This window comes from Culicoides brevitarsis, chromosome 1, assembly GCF_036172545.1.
Source record: "Culicoides brevitarsis isolate CSIRO-B50_1 chromosome 1, AGI_CSIRO_Cbre_v1, whole genome shotgun sequence".
NCBI lineage: Eukaryota > Metazoa > Arthropoda > Insecta > Diptera > Ceratopogonidae > Culicoides > Culicoides brevitarsis.
The window spans coordinates 10,462,075-10,483,751 of record NC_087085.1 but is presented as its reverse complement, the minus strand read 5'-3'; the positions used below and the strand labels follow the sequence as shown (position 1 = coordinate 10,483,751).

Genomic DNA, 21,677 nt, shown 5'->3' with positions numbered 1-21,677 from the left:
ATACAAAACAAAAGAAGACATTTGTAGTTTTATGGATGAAGGAAAATTCCGGGATGTGTGCGTCGTCGTCGTTTTCCGTACAAGTCGATAAACTCAAAAGCTTTAGTTTAATTAAAAATTAACAGAAAGAATTTATCTCTCGTGCTCCAACAGAAAAATTCTTGTACAAAGTAATTTTTTTTTAAATAAATAATAAAAAAAAGTCAAATAAAATTTTTTCGTTGTGATTTTTTTTTATGAATTATTAATCGTGTCTCTCTTGCGATGACGACAGCAGCAGCACTGAGACACCATCATACATATGCAAATATCCCAATTAAAAATTTTAATTAAGTCTATTTATGTTTTAATTGAAATATAAAGCATAAAGACTCCACTTGACTATGCGACTCGTTCCGCATTATTATTTAAACACTAGCCTAAAATACAGAAAACAGCAAAAAAAATCTTGTTGTTGCTGCTCTGAGGCATAATTGTAGACTCCATTATGTTTTATTATGAATACGAATTATGAATTCTTACCAGATACAGAAGTGCAGCATTATTAATTGTGTCGCCGTTGTTGGCAGGACAAGAAACGACGAACAAAAAAAAACTTATTATTTGCTGTTTAAACATTATTGTTGTTAGTTAAATATTTTATTGTGCACTCGTTAAGAAATGTTCATAATTGAGTAAAAATTATTTTTTGTTTTATGGACTTTTATTCGGTGTTTAGAATGCAAATTCTATGCAAATTTGTTAAATTGAAGAAGAAATGTTGAAGAAGCTAATAAAATTCAATTGTTTTTCAGATGAAATTTAACGAAAAATGAAAAATAATGAAAAATTTTTGTTTAAGGATCACAACGCCATCTAGCCTACTGATAGGTTAACTAAACAATAAATTTTTAAATAAAATGACAGTTTGAGAAAAATTAAGGAAATTTAAATTATTTCTTAAAATTATTTTTTATTTTAAAATTTATTATAATTTTTTCCTTTTATTTTACATAAGAAAAATATTAACTCAAATATAAAAAATTAATGTTAAAAATTTAATTATATTAAATGAACATAAATTTAAAAAAGAATTAATTTTTTTATTCATTTTTTTTATATGTGATTGAAATATATTTTTTTATTAACTAAAATCATTAGAAAAAAAAATTTTAATTGATTATTTAAATTAAATTTTATTTTATAGAAAAAATAATTAAATTTTTGATATTTTTTTTAAAATATTAAATTCTTTTAATTTTTAATTAATTTAATTTTATTCATTAAATTATTTTTAAAAAATTATTTTATTTTATTTTTTTTTTAACTTTAATTTTTTTTTAAAAATAATTAATAATAATAAAAAAAAATAAAGATGGCACAAAAATATAAAAAAAGTTAAAGATCAAAAATTGAAGCCTTTGTGTTTTTATGAAATTTTATAAAAAAAATAATGAATAAATAAAATTAAAATAAAATAAAATAAAATAAATATTAAAATTCTCTCAAAATACAAAATCATCAAATTTTATACATACTTTTATTCAATTTTTTTAATCAAAAGGTTCAGATTTTTTTTTTTAATTTTCTTGTATTAAAGATAAAAGTTTATAAAAAAATATTTAAATAAAAATGCCACAATTTAATTAACTATATAATCGAACTTTATTCAAAAAAATAATAATTTGCAATAATAATTTACCAGCAACCTCATTCTCGTGTTTACAATATAATAATATAACGTTTGGTTGTTGTGTAAAATTTTTGTTGCAAAAAAAGTAACTTTCAACATTTACATCAACTATATTTTGATTCGGCTTTTTTATACATGCTCCGTGATGGTGGTTCTCTACTCTTTTTTTTGTTTATTTCATTTAATTTATATTTATTTAATATTTTCTTTAATTAATTAATTATAATTGATCTAATTTTTTTTCTTAATATATTTCTTCATTTTCTAAGCAATGACGATAAAATAAATGGTAAAGAAGTTTAAATACAATAAAAATATAATTAATTTAACAGTTAAATGTTTTGATCTGATCCGATGAAGTTAAAGAAGAAGAATGCATGAAGCGTCGTCATTCGATGGATTTTTTTTTTTTTTGTGAGGACACAGGGCGGTTGGAAGCAATATGCTCTATTTTTTCTTTAGTAGATATGTGACGACGAATTTTTGTGATATAATTTTTTTTTTATAATAAATGTGAATACTTTGGAATTTTTTCCTGTAAATATTTTTTAACGAGTGACTCGCACTAAATACTAAAAAGTTTGCAGCGACCTGTGTTACTTTTTTTCCTACTTCGCAAAATAATGCTAAATTTTAATTTTTTTTTGTTTTAATTTTATGTCCTATAATAATTTTTTTTCTTCATCCTCATCAAAAATTTGCTTCTGGCGTCATTTTTAGTACCTAAAAAACGGGATTTGAGTAAAAAAAAATTATTTTTAGTGAAAAAAGTGTCTTACCGATAGTAATTGGGCTTGAATGGTCCAGCTTTATTCAGTCCCATGTACTTGGCTTGTTCGTCGGACAACTCTGTGAGATGCGCATCGAATGTAGGTAAATGCAAGCTAGCGACGTATTCGTCTGCAAATGAAAAAAAAATAATTTTTTATGGGAAATCGATGCGAAATGACGATTGCATACCCATTTTCTTTGGCAACAAATAAACGTCGGACTTGTAGCGACCAGGTGGCGCATTAAAAAGTTCAATTAGTGCCAATGCCTGCGTGGCAGATGTGATGGAAACAACGAAGCTCGGTATACTGGAACACGACAAATTGACTAAACGTCCTTCGGCGAGCAAAATGATGCGTTTGTTGTCGGGCCACACAATATGGTCGACCTGCGAACGGACCTTTTCCCACGTGAGATCCGGCGTACGCAAACTATTGACATCGATTTCCGTATTCGAGTGTCCCATGTTGCACACGATGCAACCGCTCTTCATTTTGTCCATGTGTTCGCGCACCACGACATTTTTGTTGCCCGTACAGGTGATGACAATGTCGACGTTGCGAATAACTTCGTTCAATTTTACCACACGGAAGCCATCCATGCTGCAAAATGCGAAAAATTTTATTTAATTGCACAAAATTCGATGGATAATTTTAATGGATTTGCATACCTGGCTTGTAATGCGCAGATCGGGTCAATTTCGGTAACGTAACAGATACAACCAAGGCCTTTCAGTGCTTGAGTGCATCCTTTGCCGACTTCGCCGTAACCACAAACTACGGCTTGCTTTCCGCCGAACATTATGTCCGTTGATCGTTTTAAACTGAAAGAAAAAATTAAAGTTTTAAAGAAATTTTAACAAAAAGAGCATAATTTGAGACAAAAATTTGATATTTTAGTGTACAATTAAAAAAAAAATATAAAAAATAATTTTCATCTCAACTGATAATATTTAATTTAATTATTAATTTTTCTTCTAATTTATTAACTTTATTTTTTTTTTAATTTTTAAGCTAGTTGTTGCTTTTTATTTATTTATTTTTTAATTTGAATAATTTTTTAATATAAAATTATTATTTTTCCATGTTTTTATACGAAAAAATTCAAAAAATATTTTTTTAATATTAAGGTTCAGTCCTTAAGTTTTTGTTATGAATATAATTTGGATATAAAATAATAATACATTTAATTTATTAATTATTTTTTTATAATAAATATTAAAGTAAATATATTAAATATTAATATTACACTAAAAATAATATTTTTAAACATTATAAATATTTATTATTTTTTTATGCTAATGTTAATTAATTTCATAATTAGATATTAATTTTTAATTGTTTGAACAATTTTTATTTATTTTATAAAAAAATGAATATTTTTATATTAAAAAAAATAATAAAATATTTGCTAAAATTAATTGAAATTAAAAATTATCAACATTAACAAAAAAAAAAAAAAAAAAAAAATATAATAAAAAATAAATATTAATTTTAAGATTATTAAAAATATAATATTTATATATTTACATTAATATTTATTATAAAAATTAATAAAAAAAAAATTAAATGTATAATTCTTATCATTTTTATATCTAAATGATATTTAAAATAAATTTTAATTTAATTAATTCACTCTAAAAAAATTTAATGTATATTATTTAAAATTCGTATAAAAAATTATTTTTAGTTTAAAATTTTGAACGAATGTTATCTAAAAATTTATATTTGAGTTAAATTTTTTTATATTTCTTATTCTTTGTTATGATCCAGTTCAGTTCAGACAAATTTTTACAAAAAAATTTAGAAATTGAGAAAATTCAGCAAATATTTTATATTAAATTTATCAAAATTTCTCAAAAACTTGATATTTTTGTCTCTTTTAAATATTTTTCATAAATTCAAGTTCAAATTCAATCTCTATTGACGAAAAAATTTCATTAGAAATCACTCACCTGTCAATAACGGACTCTTTACAACTGTACAAATTATCAAACTTTGTCTTTGTTACGGAATCATTGACATTCATTGCGGGAATCGTCAGTTTGCCCGTCTTCGACAACTGGTACAAACGATGCACTCCCGTAACACTTTCCTCCACAATTCCCTTGATCATCTTAAACATTGCCGGATACTTTTTCAGCATCAAATGCGTCGCATCGCCGCCATCATCGAGAATCATGTTCGGTTGCCAGTTCTCCGAATTGACGCATTTGTCGATGCACCACCAAAAATCTTCCTCAATTTCGCCGCGCCATGCAAACACGGAGAATCCCGCTTCCGCAAGTGCCGCCGCAACCTCGTTCTGCGTGGAATAAATGTTGCAAGCTGCCCATCGAATTGTCGCTCCCAAGGCTGCCAACGTCTCAATTAATACTGCTGTCTGGGCATTTATGTGAGTGCAACCGACAATTTTGGCGTTTTTCAAGGGTTTGTCGTCGGAAGCACGTTTACGAAGAGCCATTATTCCGGGCATCTCTAAAAAAATTGAAAAAAAAAATAAAATAATGAAACAGGTCAAGTGCAAGATGTTTGCAAAAAAAAATTGTCTGCATCGCGCATCGAATATTGATTTCGTGTAAAATGGGTACTTTAACACGACACCGCCGCCGTTGCTGAGAAAATTGTGTTCGGGTAAAAATAAAAACGATTTATTATCATTATTAATTGTGTGCGGCATCTAACGTTCCTTTAAGACGGTCGATAAATGCAGCGCGACACTAAGAATTTTTTTTATACTTTTTATGTAATAATATTGAAAGAAAAAAATTCCGCATGTGACTGAAGCCGTGCTACAAGATAAAACATCCGTCGCCGTCGATCGTGCCTTGTCGCAGTCTCATGAATTTGCATTTTAAATTACATTTTAGTCACATTTTAATTAAGTAATGTTTGCGAGCAATAAAATTCTTGGATTTGCTGAATATAATGAGGCACTTAAAAGGGCTTAAGATTATTTTTTTTTGCAAAAATATGGAAATTTCCCATAAAATTTTTATTTTTGAAACGATATTTAACGAAGATATTCATTTTTTTATATTTCTATATTTAAATATTTTTAAATTATTTTTTAAATTTTTTTAATAATGTTTTAACAATTTATTATTTATTTTTAATAATATTTCTCTAAATAAATTTTATTTATCGCTCAAAAGTTTAAAAGTCTCGTTAAGTAAAAAAAATAAAAAATAATATAAAATAAAATTTTTAAATAAAAATTTAATTAAAAATAATTTAATTTAAAATTTATTAAATTTTTTATTTATTTAAAAACAAATATTAATTATTTATTTTTTGAATCTTGAGGAAGAAAATAATTAAATTCTAAGAAAAAATTAAAATAATTTTTTTCTAATGAAATTCTTAAAAAAAATTTGAAATTAAAAATTCTAAGATTTTCTGCTTAGAGTTTCTACAAAATTTAATAATTAAAATATAATAATAAATAAAAAAATAAATTTATAATATAAAAAGTAAAAATTTAAACAAAAAGTATATAAAATAAAAATATCAATCTAATTTTAACCTTATTTGCATAAATTGATTTTTCCATCAAATTTATTTATTTTTATGTCCTAAATTTATTTTTTTATATTTTTTCCGATTTTTTCTTGAACTTTATTTGGATATGTATATTTTTACGTTTTCAAATTATTTCAGTAAAATCTTTCAAAAATTTTTTTCAGCAAAATTTTTATAAACCCTTGAAAAATAATTTATTTTAAAAAAAAAAAAAAAAAATAAAATAAAAAAAATTAAAAAAAAAATTAAAATCGCCTTATAAAGTTGTCTAAAGCAGTAATTACAATAAAACAAATTTAAGAAAAAAAATTAGTCAATAATGTCTTTAATTTATCAAAAAAAAGGCGCTAAAAATGGACAAAACCCTCATTAAAATCGCATTTAATTAATTAAGTCATTAAACACAAACACATTTTTTTCTACTGGAATTTTTTTGTGACAATAAAAATAAAAAAAATAAACAGCCATAAAAAAGTGAGATATCCGCTTCTTTATTTTTTTTCTTTTGAAGACACCTCTCTTATCACGCGTCATTGTGTAGAATTGTAGACATTTTTCAAAGGCACGTGATAATTGCAAAACACAAAAAGTAGTTGTTTCAATTTGTTCAAACAATACAAAAGGTATACTCTAATAATAACAATCCATGTGTGGTAATAATTAATCGTGTCAACTACAAATTTTTTCTCCTCTACAAATTTCTTCAAGTAGTATCGTGGCAGAGATATGAAATAAAATTATTAAAATGAAACGTTTTGTTTGATGAGCGATAAGGCTTAAAATAATCTTGAAGAGATTTTTTTCGCTTTTAATCGTTTATCGCGCTTGTCATGTGCACCCCATATGTACGCGTTCACTGCACAAAATGTGCTCTAAATTATACTATCTGGCTTACCTTGCTCAGCTATCTCAATTTCGCGACGGCCAAATGCATGTTGATTTATATTCCGTACACAAAAATCCGAAAATCCCTTTGTGTTCTTTTGGATTTTTTCGCGGGGCGAGACATCGTCTTCCTCCGAACTGCTGCCCGTGTATGACGCTGCAAAAAGAGAGCAAAATTTCAAGTTCAAACAAAAATCTGTCAAAAATAAAAATATCAATAAAAAATATCTAAAACGCTTTAAAAAAAAGGTTTCGTCAAAAATAAACACTACGGAACCCCCTTAAAAAATTTTTTACTGAAAAAAAAATCTCCCACGTTGAAGCAATCGATCTTAAATTTCAATCAATTAAGAGCAAACCGTATTATATCCTAAATAAATTGCGACCTTTACGTTGCTGCTCCATTTATTTGTATTTTTAGACATGCGAGACAGCTTTCATGGAGAAATACCTTCACAAAAACTCTCACAAAATTTCCATGTAGAATTGTAAAGTAAACAATTTTTTTTATTGTTGTGCGAGTAATTGAGTGTTTTGTTGAGCGATTGAGTGATTGTTGTTTTATTTAACGAGTGTCACATGTGTTTACGTGTAACGCGACATAGGTGTCTGAAATAATTGGGTATCGATAAGATTAATATTTTTTTTATGTGTTGTGTGATAAAATTATAGCGAGAATTGGTTATCATGAAAATTTTTGAATTTAGATTAGAATTTAACTTTGAACGATTTGTCATTTTATGGGGTCAATATTTTTTTGTTGTTAATTGGAATTTCCTTATTTTTTAAGTTTTTAATTTTTTTCTTGGAATTTATATTTAAAAATATTATTTAATATTTTTAAAAAAAAATTTAAAATTTTTTTATTATTTAATATTAATAAATAAAATTTAATTTAAAAAATTAAATGTATTAAAAAATATAAATTCTATATTAATTTTTCATTTTTTTAATTAAATTTTATTTTATTTTATTTTATACCATTATAATTTTTTTTAATTTTATTTTATATTTTTTAATAATTTTATATTTTTTTTAATTTAATTATTTTCAATTTTATTTTTTTTATTTTATTTTTTTTTTTTTTTAATAATATTAACATTTTTTTATTTTTTTTTAATATTTTATTGTGATATTTAATGTTGTTAAAGAAAAATAAATTTTTGCAAGTCATGGAGAAATTTTTTCGAGGTCATTTATCAAAATTTTACGCTGAATAATTAATTTTGCAGAGAATCTATGACAAGAAATAGTTGCAATATCATGTCAAAACTACTAAAAGTCATTAAATTATTAATGAAAATCCATCAAGATACAAGATAACATTTTAAGCTGATTATTTTTAAATTTATTATGAGTTCTTTAAAAATATTTTTTATTAAAAAAAGACAACTATAGTATAATTTTTGCTAAAAAATTATTCAAAATTTTATAAAAAAAAATTTTTAAGATTATAAATACCTCAACAGATATTTTTTAAATTTATTTTTTTTTTATTTTTGTTAATTTTTTTATTTTATTTTTTGAAAATTTTGGCATTATGATATTTTTCAAATTTTAAACTATTTTGATTTTTAAAAAATAATTTATTAAATACTGAAAAAAAATTATTTAAAAAAAATGATTATTTAAAAAAATATAAAATATCATTAAAATATTTATTATTTAGAAAAAAAAAATAAAACAAAATATTTTTTTTTTAAAAAATTTATTTAGTTTTTCTGTAAAAAATAAAATTTTTAGTGCTTTTATTAAAAAAACAAATTAAAATTTTTTTAAATTTTTTATTAAAAATTAATAAATTTTTCTTTCAATAAAAAATTCTTAAGGCACTTGAACAATTTCTATTTTTCATCCTAAAATAACAAATCTGCAGTGTAAAAATGGAAACGCCTAGTTTTTTCTAACATTATTTTTTTTATCCGATAACTACTTCTCCTAAACACTTATTCCAATCCCTGTTGACATTCTATTTTACACAGAAAAAAATCTGTTTATTTTTATCATTGTTTGATTTTAATGCCTTAAGAATCCATTTGCAAACAAGTCTTCTAGGACACTCAATTTGAATTGATTTGATTTGATTTCAATGTAAAACATGTCAATTCTTGCTTGAATAATTTCTCGTCAAACAACTTCTTAAAGGATTCAATGGCAAACACATTAAAAATATTAACTTTTTTTTTCGCTCGAAGTATTTTTTTTTTTGCACAACAAAACAATAAAAATAATGAAAATAACATGTTGTACATTATTATTATTTTTTTTTAAAGAGTGTCTGCGGAATATAAAAAACATTATCCTGGCTGGCATGGCAGACAAAATATAGCGTGCACTTAAATGGCATTGATTGAGTTTATGCTGCAGAATGGAGTCTCGGGTGCAACACATGCCGTTTGAATTATATCACACACACAAAAAAAATTTTTGAATAATTTTTTAATTTTTTTTGAGGAAACGGAAGAAAAGCTTAATTAATTTTATTTTGAGTTGTCTTCACTTTTTTTCGTCACTTCTACAGAAATTTCTATTAATTTTTTTTTCTGTAATTTTTTTTCAGCCCCTATTGGTCTACGTCGGCTCTACGGTTACTTACTTGCCAGGGAGAATTTTCGATCATCTTTCACCATGCTTAAGGCGTAGGATTGTTTTCTTCTCCAAATATAACCAGACGAAATCAAACCCAATCCTAATTTGTGTTATAGACTTAATTATAAATATTGACAGAAAATGTTGTTGATTGATTTTCGTGTATTATTTATGATTTTTTTGATTATTAGCACACACTGTCGTTAATTTATGTCAATCGCTTTTTTTTTTGTTTTTGTTTGTTAGTTACACAAATTTAATCAAAAAATACTAATTGATTATTTATTTGCTGTGTGATGGAAGAAAGGAACTTTTTTTTACGTGTCAAAAATGATAAAATTGAAATGAAAAATTATTCCGAACGAAAAATCTACGACGAGACGATCTCCGCTACATTTAGACTAAAACTGAGACTGAGCTACGAAATAATAACAACAAAACTCCAGTTGAGAAGAGTACTTGTGTGTGTTTTTTCAAACAAAAAAAAAATCAACATTCAGCTATTTCAGTACTAACTTCTCTATTATTGTACGTTTTTTACGCAGGAAACCCCTAACAGTCGATCAGTGCAAGGCAATTCAGCAATACCGAGCTACAGCTGATTCGAGTACGAGCCGTATGTTGTACTAAAATTAGTGCAGTAGGTCTGGATAGTGCCTACGACGACAAATTTTTGTTGCTTTTTTGTTGTTGTTTGTTTGTTATGGAAAGCAAGGCGCGTGGTAGTTCTAAAGGTTACGTGAGTGTCGTGCGAATAAAATGTTTCTGGCAGTCACTCAAGTAGATTATGAGAGAGACAAATTGAAATGAGACGACAAGTGCGGTTTATTTTTTTGCACAAAAAAAGGCTCTGCGTGACATTATGGAGACAGGAAAAATATGAAATAAATGAAAATAATGGAGGATAATTGCATGGATAAGCAGTTTTTCACGGAGAAAAAAATTTTCTGTACAGCAAAAACGGATGTTTGTGTTTTGAATGGAGTTTTATCGTTGCGATGCATACAAGTGCAAGTTCAAGTTCATGGGATTTATGTTGAAAATTTTTAAAATGGAGAGGATGTGTTGCTCCATTAAAAGCTTAAGGTTTCAAGTTTTGTGTATTTTTTCATGTTTTATTTTAGAATTTGTTGATATTTAAGTTTAAGTTCAGAAAATATGTTTGAGTTCAACAGATGAAAATGTTTAACAAAATTAAATGAACCACAAGAGTTTTAAAGTTAAATGATAGCACTTGTTTATTTGGTAACTTTAGTAAGTGCTTTAAATATTTTTTTATTGCTTTAGGCAATTTTTTTAGTTGCTTGGTAAGCATTTTTGTGCTAATTCGAATTTTCAAAAATTATTTGGAATTTTTTTAAAATATTAAATATTTTTTGAAATTTTTATTTAATCAATTAAATAAATAATTAATTTAAATTAAATAAATTTTTTTTAATTTTTTTAAATTTTTTTAAATATTAAATATTTTTTAAAAATTTTTATTTTATCAATTAATTAAATAGTTAATTTAAATTAAATAAATAATTAATTTAAATTAAATAAATAAATTACATAAAATAAATATTTTTAAATAAAATTAAACTAAAATTTATAATTTAAAAAACGAATTAACAAATTATTTAAAATAAAATTTTAAAATAAATTTAATTTTTTGTAAATTAAATTTTTTTTAAAGATTAATTTATTACCTATTAATTTTATTAATTTAAAAAAATAAAAATTGGGAAATAAAAATTAAAAAAATTAAAAAAAAAAATAAAATTTAGCAAAAATGATATTTTTATTTTTTTTTCATTTTATTTTTTTATTTAAATAATTATGTTTAAAAAAAATATTTTTCTTTATATGGATATGGATAAAATTTCAACCCAAATTCTGGTTGTTTATGACTTAAAAATTATAATTAAATTTCTTTTTTTTACAATTTATTTTTTAATGTTTTTATTAATTTTTACTATTGATATTGAATCTCAGAAAATTTATTTAAATTTTTTTAATAATTTAGATCGTCTCTTTAAATTTTTCAATATTTCTTATCAATCAGTAATTTTCCATCAGATACTTTCTTTATCAACACAATTAATCAATCAATAAAAAGAAAATTATAACCTCTTTTGTCACTCACATGAACTTAGAGATGACACTCCAACAGATAATATTCCGGAAATGAACTCAACTGTAGGAGAGTTGTGCATGTCTTGAATGAAGCAATCTCACTTTTTTCTGTTTATTTTTTTTTTTGCTTCTAAAAATAATTATAATTATGTGCGAGATTGTAAATAAAGAAACTCTGTGTCAGAAGAGATAACACGACGACAACTGAGCGAGCAAACAATTAAATGACAATTTTGTATCATCTCTCGGTTGTTGTGTAAGGTTTTCTTCACGAGATCCGATTTTATTTATTTAATTTTTTATTTAATTATTTTTTTATTAATCACGTCATTAAATTTCACTTGAATTAATTTTTTTATTTTCAGAAAAAAAAATGCGAAAAAATCACGTAAATTAAATATTTAAATTTCTTGTCAATGGAAACGAAGAAAAAAATTTAATTGATGTTTTGATAGCGCAACAATCGCGAATTAACTACTATTATTATCTTCGCATCATCCATCCATCAATGAACACGAATGAACATTTAGTGTACCCTGCTATTTATTGACAAGATGAAAGAATTTTTGTTACTCACAATTACACATTGAGTGATGATCGCACATCTCTCCTCTACTATCTCTCCACATGCCCGGCCGAAATGAATATTAATACTGAGCTTAATTCGTTGGAAAGATATGAAAAATAGTGTAGAATTCTTTTTTGTTTTCGGGAGATGTGCGTTGCCTTGTGGGCTGTTGTTGAGCTGATAATGCAAGTTTGACATATGATTATCACATTAAATTGTCACACACTCGCACACATGGTCTTTCTCTTGGTTTGCACTGTGATAACAATCACGACAGGGCACTGATTTAGATAAAATATTGCGATAACATGGTCATAAAAGGGCGAAACTATGAACGTGTTGTTGATTTTTTTTTGAAGATAAAAAATTTAATTTTTTTTCTAAACCTTTCGTTTAGGCTCAAAATAATTTTTGTTCAATTTTTTTTTTAATTTATTATTTTTTTAATTAATTTTTTTAAATATTTTAAAAAATAATAATAATAAAAATTAAAACAGAAAAATCGATAAATAAATTTTAAAAAATTCTTTAAATTTATGAAATTTTCTTAATTTTTGTTGAAAACTGTTTAAAATATACTTTTAATATTTATTGAATTAATTTATTTTTTTTTTAACTTGTTTAATTATTTTTTTTTTATTTCTTTTAATTAATTTATTTTTATTTTAATCAATTATTTTTTTAATAATTAAAATTTTTTTTAAATTTTAATTTTAAATTAAATTATTTTTTTAATAATTGAATTTTTATTAAATTTATTTTTTAAAATTCTTTTAAAATTTATTTTTATTTTTTTTTAAAAAAATAAAATCCCGGGCGAAAAGGATAAATCGCACAACTAACATTTTATAATTTAAGTTAATGATATGGTTAAAATTTAAATTTTAAAAAAAAATTTTAAAAATTATTTTTTTTTTTTAATTGAATAAAATTTAATTTAAATTAAATAATTATTTTTTAATAAATTAATTAAATTAAATTTTATTTTTTTTTAATTTTAAAAATAAGGAAAATTTTTTTTTTAATATTTGACTATTACCAATTTTCAATTTGTGCGATTTATCTTTTTTAATAAATAATAAATAATTAAATTTTAAAAATAATTTTAATTTTTAAATTAATTAATAAATTTTTTTGTTTAAAAAAAATAAAAAAATTTTTTTGGTTACGTTAAACGTAAAAATTTATGTGAAAAAAATTCAATAAAATTCTCACATGACTCTGTACTAAAAACCGTTCCTCTTAGACTTTTCCACTGATATTTAAAGCTGTTGCTCATCTTTCTTTTTCCTTTTTCCTCCAACGCTTGCGAATCATAAACTGACATTTTCCTATTTTTTTCTTTTGTTATTTTGTGTCTATTTTTGCTCCATTTCCTCTTCTTGCGTTGAAATATTTAATTAAGTTTCAGGATCAGATTTCAATTTCATAAATCAAATTTTCCTTCTTTTCAACTTTCAAGAGAAAATGAACCGACAAGACATTAGACACTTTTTAAAATGAAATTATGGCAAAATTATTCGAGTTTCCGTTTTTTTATTTGAAAAATGTCTTGTTGCCTCGTCTCGTCGCTTGCATCGGAATAACTGCGAGCCGGCAACAACTTTAATACCTGTCGTCTGGCATCATTTATGAATGAACGGATTCAATCGATGCAAGTTTATAATTTATTTATAAATCTTCCGATGAATACGGAGGGAAAAACAACTCGCTCGCGGCAAATGTGACTTTTTTTCCGAACAAAACATTGATTGAGGTTGATGGTAAACAATGTCTGGTTGACTGTTGAATGGAAATGGGAGGCTCTGAATAATTAATTAATATGCCACTAACGTTTAGTTTGATTTTTTCATGAATGAAAAAAAAAATTCTTTGAAAATTCAAATTTTTGCTTTAAAAAAAATTTTTTTTTGTTTAAGAATTTTACGGAAAAACGACCTTGACCGATAAATTCCCGTGAAAAAGGAAGTCTTGAGGAAATAATTGGTGTAAAATGGGCAATTATCTTCACGTAGAAAGCATTCGGTTCGTTGCATGGGTCACGCAAACCCACGAAAAGGATGAAAAATATTGATAAAGTTAACGGATGTCACGAAAAAAACGACCCAAAAAATTGTTTTTCTCAATTTTAATGAAAACATCGCGAACGTCTGGTAATTTTTTCATGAATTATTTAATTCCAGTTCTTATGCAATGCACATTGCACAATGACAGAAATCCGACAAATAACATCCAATAAAATGCCTGTTACATAAAATTCTTGTCCTGGATTTTTTTTTTGTGGTTGGATGTTACGAAATGTGAATAAAAAATAACATATGCAAATGATAAAGAAAGAGAGAAGCAAATACAAAAGCTCCGGGTTAGACAATGCAATGTTTTGTTAATATAAATAATTGAAACAGTTTTGCGACGTGCGAGTTACGCGATAAAATAAAATGAATTCTAGGTCGAATTTTGCACGAAACTAATGGAAAATGCGAGAAAATCTTCTTTTCTGCATCAAAAGATAGATAATTACATCAGATATGACAAAAGGTAAGGAAATGGTGAAGAAGGAAAATTACAAAAATAAAAAAAGGAAATTCGTGTTTATGACAACGAAACAACGGGAGATGATGACAATTTGCTTTGAGTGAAAGTGGTTAGATTTTAGTGGTTTTGAGGATTTTTTTGAATGAAAATTTTTGAAAGAGGTTTGTTTATTAAATATTTTCTGAAATATTTTCAAATATTATTTCTTTTGTCTTTAATTTTTAAAAATTAATTTTTTTTTCTGAGAATTAATTTTAAAAATTAAAAAAAAATTATAATTTTAAAAATGATTCAAAAATTAATTAAATAAAAATTAAAATAAAATTAAATTATTAAATAAATAAAATAAAAATATTTTTTCATAATAAATTTAAAATAAATTAAAATAATTAAATAAATAAATAAATAAAATAAAACTATTTTTTTCATATTAAATTTTTATCAAGTTTTCAAAAAATAAATTTTTTTTCATTATTTTAAATTAATTTTAATTTTTTTAATTATTTTAATTTATTTAATGAAACTTAAAAATTTTAATTAATTTTTTTTATTAGTTAAATTTAAAATTATTTTTTTAATGAAAAAAAAAAAATAAAAATAAATTAATTTTAAAAATAATCAATAATAAATAAAATAAATATTTAAATAAAAAAAAAATAATTTAAAATATTGAAACTTTATTCAAATCTTAAATTAATTTATTTAATAAAATTTTTATATATTTTTTTATAATTTTTTTAAATTTTATTTTTTTTTTATTTTATAAGATGAGATTAAAAATTGTTCAAAATTTTATTTAAATTAAATGTCGAATTATTGAGTTAAAATTTATAAGAAATTTCTTATACTTAAAAAAATTAATTTAAAAAATATTTTTCCTGAAAATTTAGATAAAAATTAATTTAATTAAAAAATTATTTAATTAATTAATTAATTCTCGAGTTAAAAGACAAAAGTTTCCTTTTAAAGCAATTTTAATTTTAATATTTTATAAGCAAAACTACAAAATCTTGTTCCTTTTAAATCATTAATCGAAACAAAACTAAAATTTAAAATATGCTAAAAACAATTTATTTTCTCTTCAACAGGAAAACTCATGAAAGACGACATCTTCTAAGCTTTTTTCAAGTATTTTCACACATCAAATTGTCTCAACAACATTGTTCAACACAAAAATCCATGTTTTTCATGCTCTTTTCCACGAACAATAAGGATTTAAGTTTGTCCTTGTCGCAAGATTTGCGTGTGTAGGAGCTCCAAAATATATTTTCATCATCATTTTTCACCATTTTTATCGATACAATGCTCGTTGAAACACTAATCTTCGTTCCCTCGAGTGGCTGAAGACAAAAAAATATTGCAATCTACCCTCGAGTTCACAAAAATTTATGTTCCGTATTTAAACAAAGATCTTTGATAAAAACTTTTAACTAAGAAATTAATCTTAGTGACGATTTGACGACAAAAATTAATTTTTTTAGAGCTTCAAAAATTTTAATTTAGCAAGTTTATGACTCAATCACTTTTTTTAAGCCAAAAGTGGATCTAAGGAACTTGCATGCAAAATTTTTTTAAATTATAGAAAAAATACTTCGTGTCAGATTTTTAATTAAGTGTCAATCTCTCTCACGTGAATGAGTGTTTGTGTCAAGAAATCTCGTTAAATCTACGTTAAATTACTTCAAAAGTCAAACATTTCCCACGCTAAGTGCAAAAAAACTGTGAATTGCATTTTCCTACAAGACAGAAAAGTACCTTTTTTCTGTTTCTCTTTAGCAAGACGGTCGTCACCTCCTGCATTTTCTGCAAAAAGAAGACATTTTTCCTTTAAACGAAAGTCAACAAGTCTCTCTGCTTGTGATAAATTGCAACTTCATTAATTATAAATTAATAATAATTTAAGACTCGGCTGAAATGAACTAAGCTTCATGCATGTCGTCGTTACTTTTTAGTGCCACACTCGTTTCTTGAGTTATGTTGACAAATTTGATTTATTTCGCTAATTTATTTGTGTTTATTGGTTTCTACAGGCCCAAAAGTCATAAATAATGGAAAATAAATAGTGCGGCGTTATTTATTTGAGGAGCACGTGGCGTAAATTTGACAGGAAAAACGAGACTCGATCCTAAGTTGATGACAATCGCGATGAAACTGACTTGCTGTTTTTTCGGAGAATTTGGAGATGGAAGAGAAATTGCGGATAATTGGACTGATAAAAAGAACTAATACAGATAAAGAAAGTTTTGGTAGGGTGAACATTTTTTTAATTAATAAAAAATAAAATTTTGCTTTAAAATTTAATTATTTTTAATATTTTAAACGAATGTTATAGAAATTTATTCAGAAATTTATTTCTAAATATAGAAAAAAAAAATAATTTATGAAAAAATTTAATTTATATAAAAAAAAAAAATATTTTATATTAAAATAGTTTTTAATTTAATTAATTAATGTTTTTTTAAAAAAATTAAAATTTATAAAAATTAAATATGTTAATTTAAAATTTTTAAATTTTTGTTACTAATTTTAAAATAATTTTTTAAATTAAATTAAATTAAATTTTTTAAATAAAAAAATGATAAACTTTTTTTTTAAATTTAATTTTTGAACAAAATATTCTTTGATACATTTGGTTTTTTAATTAATAAAAATAAATTTAATTATATAAATTAATAACAAATGAAATAAATTAATTTAAAAAATATATTTTGAAAATAAATAAATTTATTTAAATTAAATTTTTTCATAAAAAATAATTAAATTATTTAGCAAATTAATTTTAAAAAATTAAATTAATCAAAAACATAAAAAAATAAATTTATTAAATTTAAAAAAATTAAAATAATATTATAAATAATATTTTTTTTTATTTTAGTTAAAAAAACTTATTTAAATTAAAAATAATAATTTTAATTAATTTATTGTTGAAAATTAACTTATTATTTCAAGAATTTTTTGTCAAATTAAATTAAAATCATAATTTAATTTCTATGAAAAATTACTCCAAAAATTTTTCTGACTATCAAAACTTTTTTAAGAATCCCTTTTTCCACTAAAACCCATTAAAATTGCTAAAAGCACGTCATTCGCACCTCTTTCACAGCATTTTACGTCACATTCCATGCGCCTTTTTAATTACTCATAGCTTCGCATCCTCCACGGAATTCATTTTTTTCGGGTAGCATGGCATACAACAATCACGTTTTGACAACATGACTTTCGTCAAAAGTCGTAAAAAATTCAACGACCTTCGCTCGAAACCATAAATTTTTATATGAGTCAACAAGAAACTGTTTTGGGGAGTAAAAGGTACGCAAAAAAAATCAATTCTTAATCTCATGTGATTCCTTATTATTCGCATCGAGATAAAAAAAAGCCAGCAAGTCATGTGATATTCTTCGCCATCAATAAAAAACGAAACATAAACACAGAATAATCTGCTTGTCTTATGAAAAAAAAAATGTAGCAGTCGAAGAATAAATTAAAGTTTATTTTATTAACGATTCTGCGGGTATTCTAATCAAAATGTGTGAGGCCGTTTATGATTAATTTACATTCTGTTTTGTCTTTTTCTTAATTTTTTCAAATGAACTGAAGAAAGCAAAACAATTTGTTGAGAAAAAAAAATCTTTCAATTGAAATGTTTGAATTTTTTCACTTTCATGCGAAGTGAATGCATTTTTTTGTTATTTTGCTGACTACGTGTTAAAATTTACTTGCAGCGATTTTTATTATTTCGATATTTTCTGCATACATTTGAATGACAATCAACCGAAACGTTTGAGTCACGTGCTTGTTTGTGCGTAGCGCAGTGCGGTTAGAGCGAGTTTGTGTATCGGAACTCGCATGTATCGTGAAATCATTGAAAAAAATATAAGTGCTCTCTAAATTGGGTCACATGAATTGAGTGTGTTGACTTGATGGAAAACTGCATTCGTGATCAATCGGGGGACCAATTTTACGCCTCAAAACGTAATTTTTTTGCTTTTAAATTTTTAATATTTTTTTTCTCAATTAAAATTTTTTAAATTTCTGAAGCAAAAATTTTGTCCAATTTTAGAGTTAAAAAATAAAAATAAATAAAATATCAATAAATTTTTAATTTTTAATTCACTTTTGATACAAAAATTTTATAATTTTTTGTTTCTTAATATTTAAAATTTATTTTAAATTAGAAAAAAAAAAATAATTCAAGTAAAAATTGACTTTTAATTAAATTATTTTTAAATTAATTTTTAATTAATTAAACTTTTAATTAAATTTTGATTTTATTTGATTAATTTTTTAAATTTATTAATTTTAAATTAATTTTAATTTTTTAATAAAATTATTTCTTGAAGAAAAATTTTTAAGATTTTCTGCTATAAATTATCAAAAAAAAAAACTATTTGGGATCAAAAAAAAATTTTTTTTGACCCATGTAAGAAAAAAATTTAAAGAATTTTTGAACAATATTTAAATTTGTTTGAATGTCGAATTTTTATATTTTCTTTTTGATACAAAAATAAAAAATTAAAAAAGTTATTTGACGAACTTTTTAATTTTTTACCAGATTTTATTTGAATTTCCAATTTTATTTGTTTCTGACTTATTATAAAAAAAATAAAAATTTTTAATAAATTATTAAAAATTTTTATAATTTTTTGAATTTTGTATCAGAATTTAACTTAAAAACGAAAATTCAAACAAAAAACACCTTAAATAAAAAAGTTCTCAAAATTTTTTTCAAAAATTTTCCGATTTAAGTTCGATTTTTGGTCAAATTTTCAATTTTTTCTCTCGTTCTGATACAAAAATTAAAAATTATTAAAAATTTCTTTTAAAAATTAATCAAAAATCACTCAATATTCCTCTAAAAGTGAACATTTCCAACAAATATTTGACGAAAACTTCACTTTCAATTAAATGTGAGTGACTCGCTTGGCATATTGGTCAATCTTCATCAATCACCCGAGCACGACAGCAGTTTTCAAATGCAACTTCACGACCTAAGTGCATTCTCTTGCAGTGCATCTTGCTCTAAAATAAACACATAACCGACAATTACGATGTCATTCAATATTTATCGAGTTTGTGTGTTGTTAGTGTTATTGTGCGCCTTCGTTACAAATCCCAAAGAAACAACAAATATTCTATATTATCCGACTACATGATCGATAAACACCATGAAATATTCATTTGAAATTCGGTTATGACACATAAATATAAAAAACGATAAAAAAATCCGCAAAAATGCAAAAAAAAATTACCTGAACTGTAGGAATCCGTGGACGAAGCTGATAACGAACGACTTCGATATCGACTGGTTTTCTTGAGTGCACTCGATGTCGGTTTGTCCTGCAAAAAGAGATAAAAAAAAACATTTAATTAGTTTAATGGACGATAAATGTCTCGCGAAGAAGAAGTACCTTGACGCCATGCGATGGTCCGGGATCGTGAACCGGCTGATCCGACAAGAAGGAAACTTTGCTCGTCGAATTTTCGATCGAACCCACGGAATTTATTGGAGTTATTGTCGAATCCATAATATTAGAATTACTATTATTGTTGCTACTATCACTGAATGTTTTCAAAGGAATCACTGTGGCGCGATGACTCGTCGCTCGTCAAATATTGCAAAAATTTTTTTTGGTGTCAAACAAACAAAAAAATTGAATACGTCAATTATTTGTCGTTTTTTTTTGTGTGTCGTTCTGAACAGATTATGCAAACACTGATTTTTATTATTTTTGTGTCTTATCAGTCAAAATTATAAAATTTTTATTTTTTGCTGTTCCAATATTTTTTTTCTCAATGTCTCCGACTCAGTGATTCTGTCGCGTATGAAATGCGGTTTCCAATTTAACTCAGATAAAAGACCATTTTTTTATATTTTTATTATGATTCAGTGCTACAGACATTCACATGTATTTCCAATGACTTTATACACTTTTTCTGTACGATTCGAGTGATTTTTTTTTTGTTGTAATATTTTTTCGTGTGTGTGTATTTGTGTAGATATTGTAGAGGATAAATATGTTAGATGAATGTATACGTAATTTTTCCAACGACACTTTTGCACCTTAATTTGCGAAAAACCGAATAATTGACACCGAAGCCACGTCGCGAATGGCAAACAAAAAGTACCCGGGAACAGATTACACGTAAAAAGTTGACGATAAAACAGAAGATTCTTGGACAAATTTAAATTGAAAAAGTGCGGTAATAAAAATCCAGTTGTTCTGGATAACACACAGAAGAAAACTAGTTTGGGGCTTGGCGCGTGGAAGGTGAGTGTGAAGGACGCGAGCGCATTTTTTTTTAAATATATGGTGATTCGTATTTAAAATTTTTTAAGTTTTTTTAATAAATTATTTAATTAAAATTCTTGATTTATTTATTTTAATTAAAAAATTTATTAAAACATTTTGGAAAATAAATAATTAATTTTTTAATAAAATTATTTTTAATTTCATTTAAATAAATTAATGATGATTATAAATAATTTATTTTCAAGTAAATATTAAAAAAAAAATAAATTTAAAAATTTTTTGAATTTGTTTTTAAAACATTAAAAGTAGATTAAAATGGAAAAAATGAACATGAAAAGCCTTACCTAAGATTTTTCTTGAGCAAAATTAATTTTTTTTTTCCAAAAATTAATCTCCAATTAAAAAAATTAAAATCCTTAAAATATTTCTTTCAATTAAAAAAGCCTTTTTAAAATTAAAAATATTTATAATTCATAATTAAAAAATTTTTCATCTTTTAAAAATTATAATTTTTTATATTATTAAATTAAAATTTATTTTTTTCAAAAAAAAACAATTTCAAAATTTATTTAAATTAATTAAAAAATTTAGAAAGGAATATTATCAAAGATAAAAAATATTTTGGATTTCATTGAGGTATGAAATATTTTTTTTTTTCTTATGGTTTTGAACATTTTCAAAAAGTTATTTAAATTAATTAAAGTTAAAAATTAAATTTAATCTGAAATAATTTAAAATAAAATTAATTATTTTGAATTTCATTTTGA

At 23.7% G+C, this 21,677-nt stretch overlaps 1 protein-coding gene across 5 annotated transcripts; it reads right to left on the bottom strand.

Moving 5' to 3' along the window:
* Window positions 1-1,620: 1,620 nt before the first annotated feature.
* On the bottom strand, window positions 1,621-20,878 carry LOC134828130 (adenosylhomocysteinase-like 1). 5 transcript variants are annotated; one of them, XM_063841106.1, is made up of 8 exons: window positions 20,068-20,878; window positions 19,909-19,996; window positions 6,860-7,006; window positions 4,398-4,920; window positions 3,114-3,266; window positions 2,633-3,045; window positions 2,452-2,572; window positions 1,621-2,395 (listed from the first exon to the last, which is right to left on the bottom strand). In XM_063841106.1, the coding sequence occupies exons 1-8, from the start codon at window positions 20,182-20,184 to the stop codon at window positions 2,389-2,391; spliced, it is 1,569 nt and encodes a 522-aa protein (XP_063697176.1). In that variant the 5' UTR covers window positions 20,185-20,878; the 3' UTR covers window positions 1,621-2,388. The 5 variants fall into 5 exon arrangements, with proteins under 5 accessions (XP_063697176.1, XP_063697177.1, XP_063697179.1 ...); XM_063841107.1 differs by lacking the exons at window positions 19,909-19,996; window positions 20,068-20,878 and adding an exon at window positions 13,340-13,456; XM_063841109.1 differs by lacking the exons at window positions 19,909-19,996; window positions 20,068-20,878 and adding an exon at window positions 12,134-12,280.
* Between the last annotated feature and the right edge of the window lie 799 nt (window positions 20,879-21,677).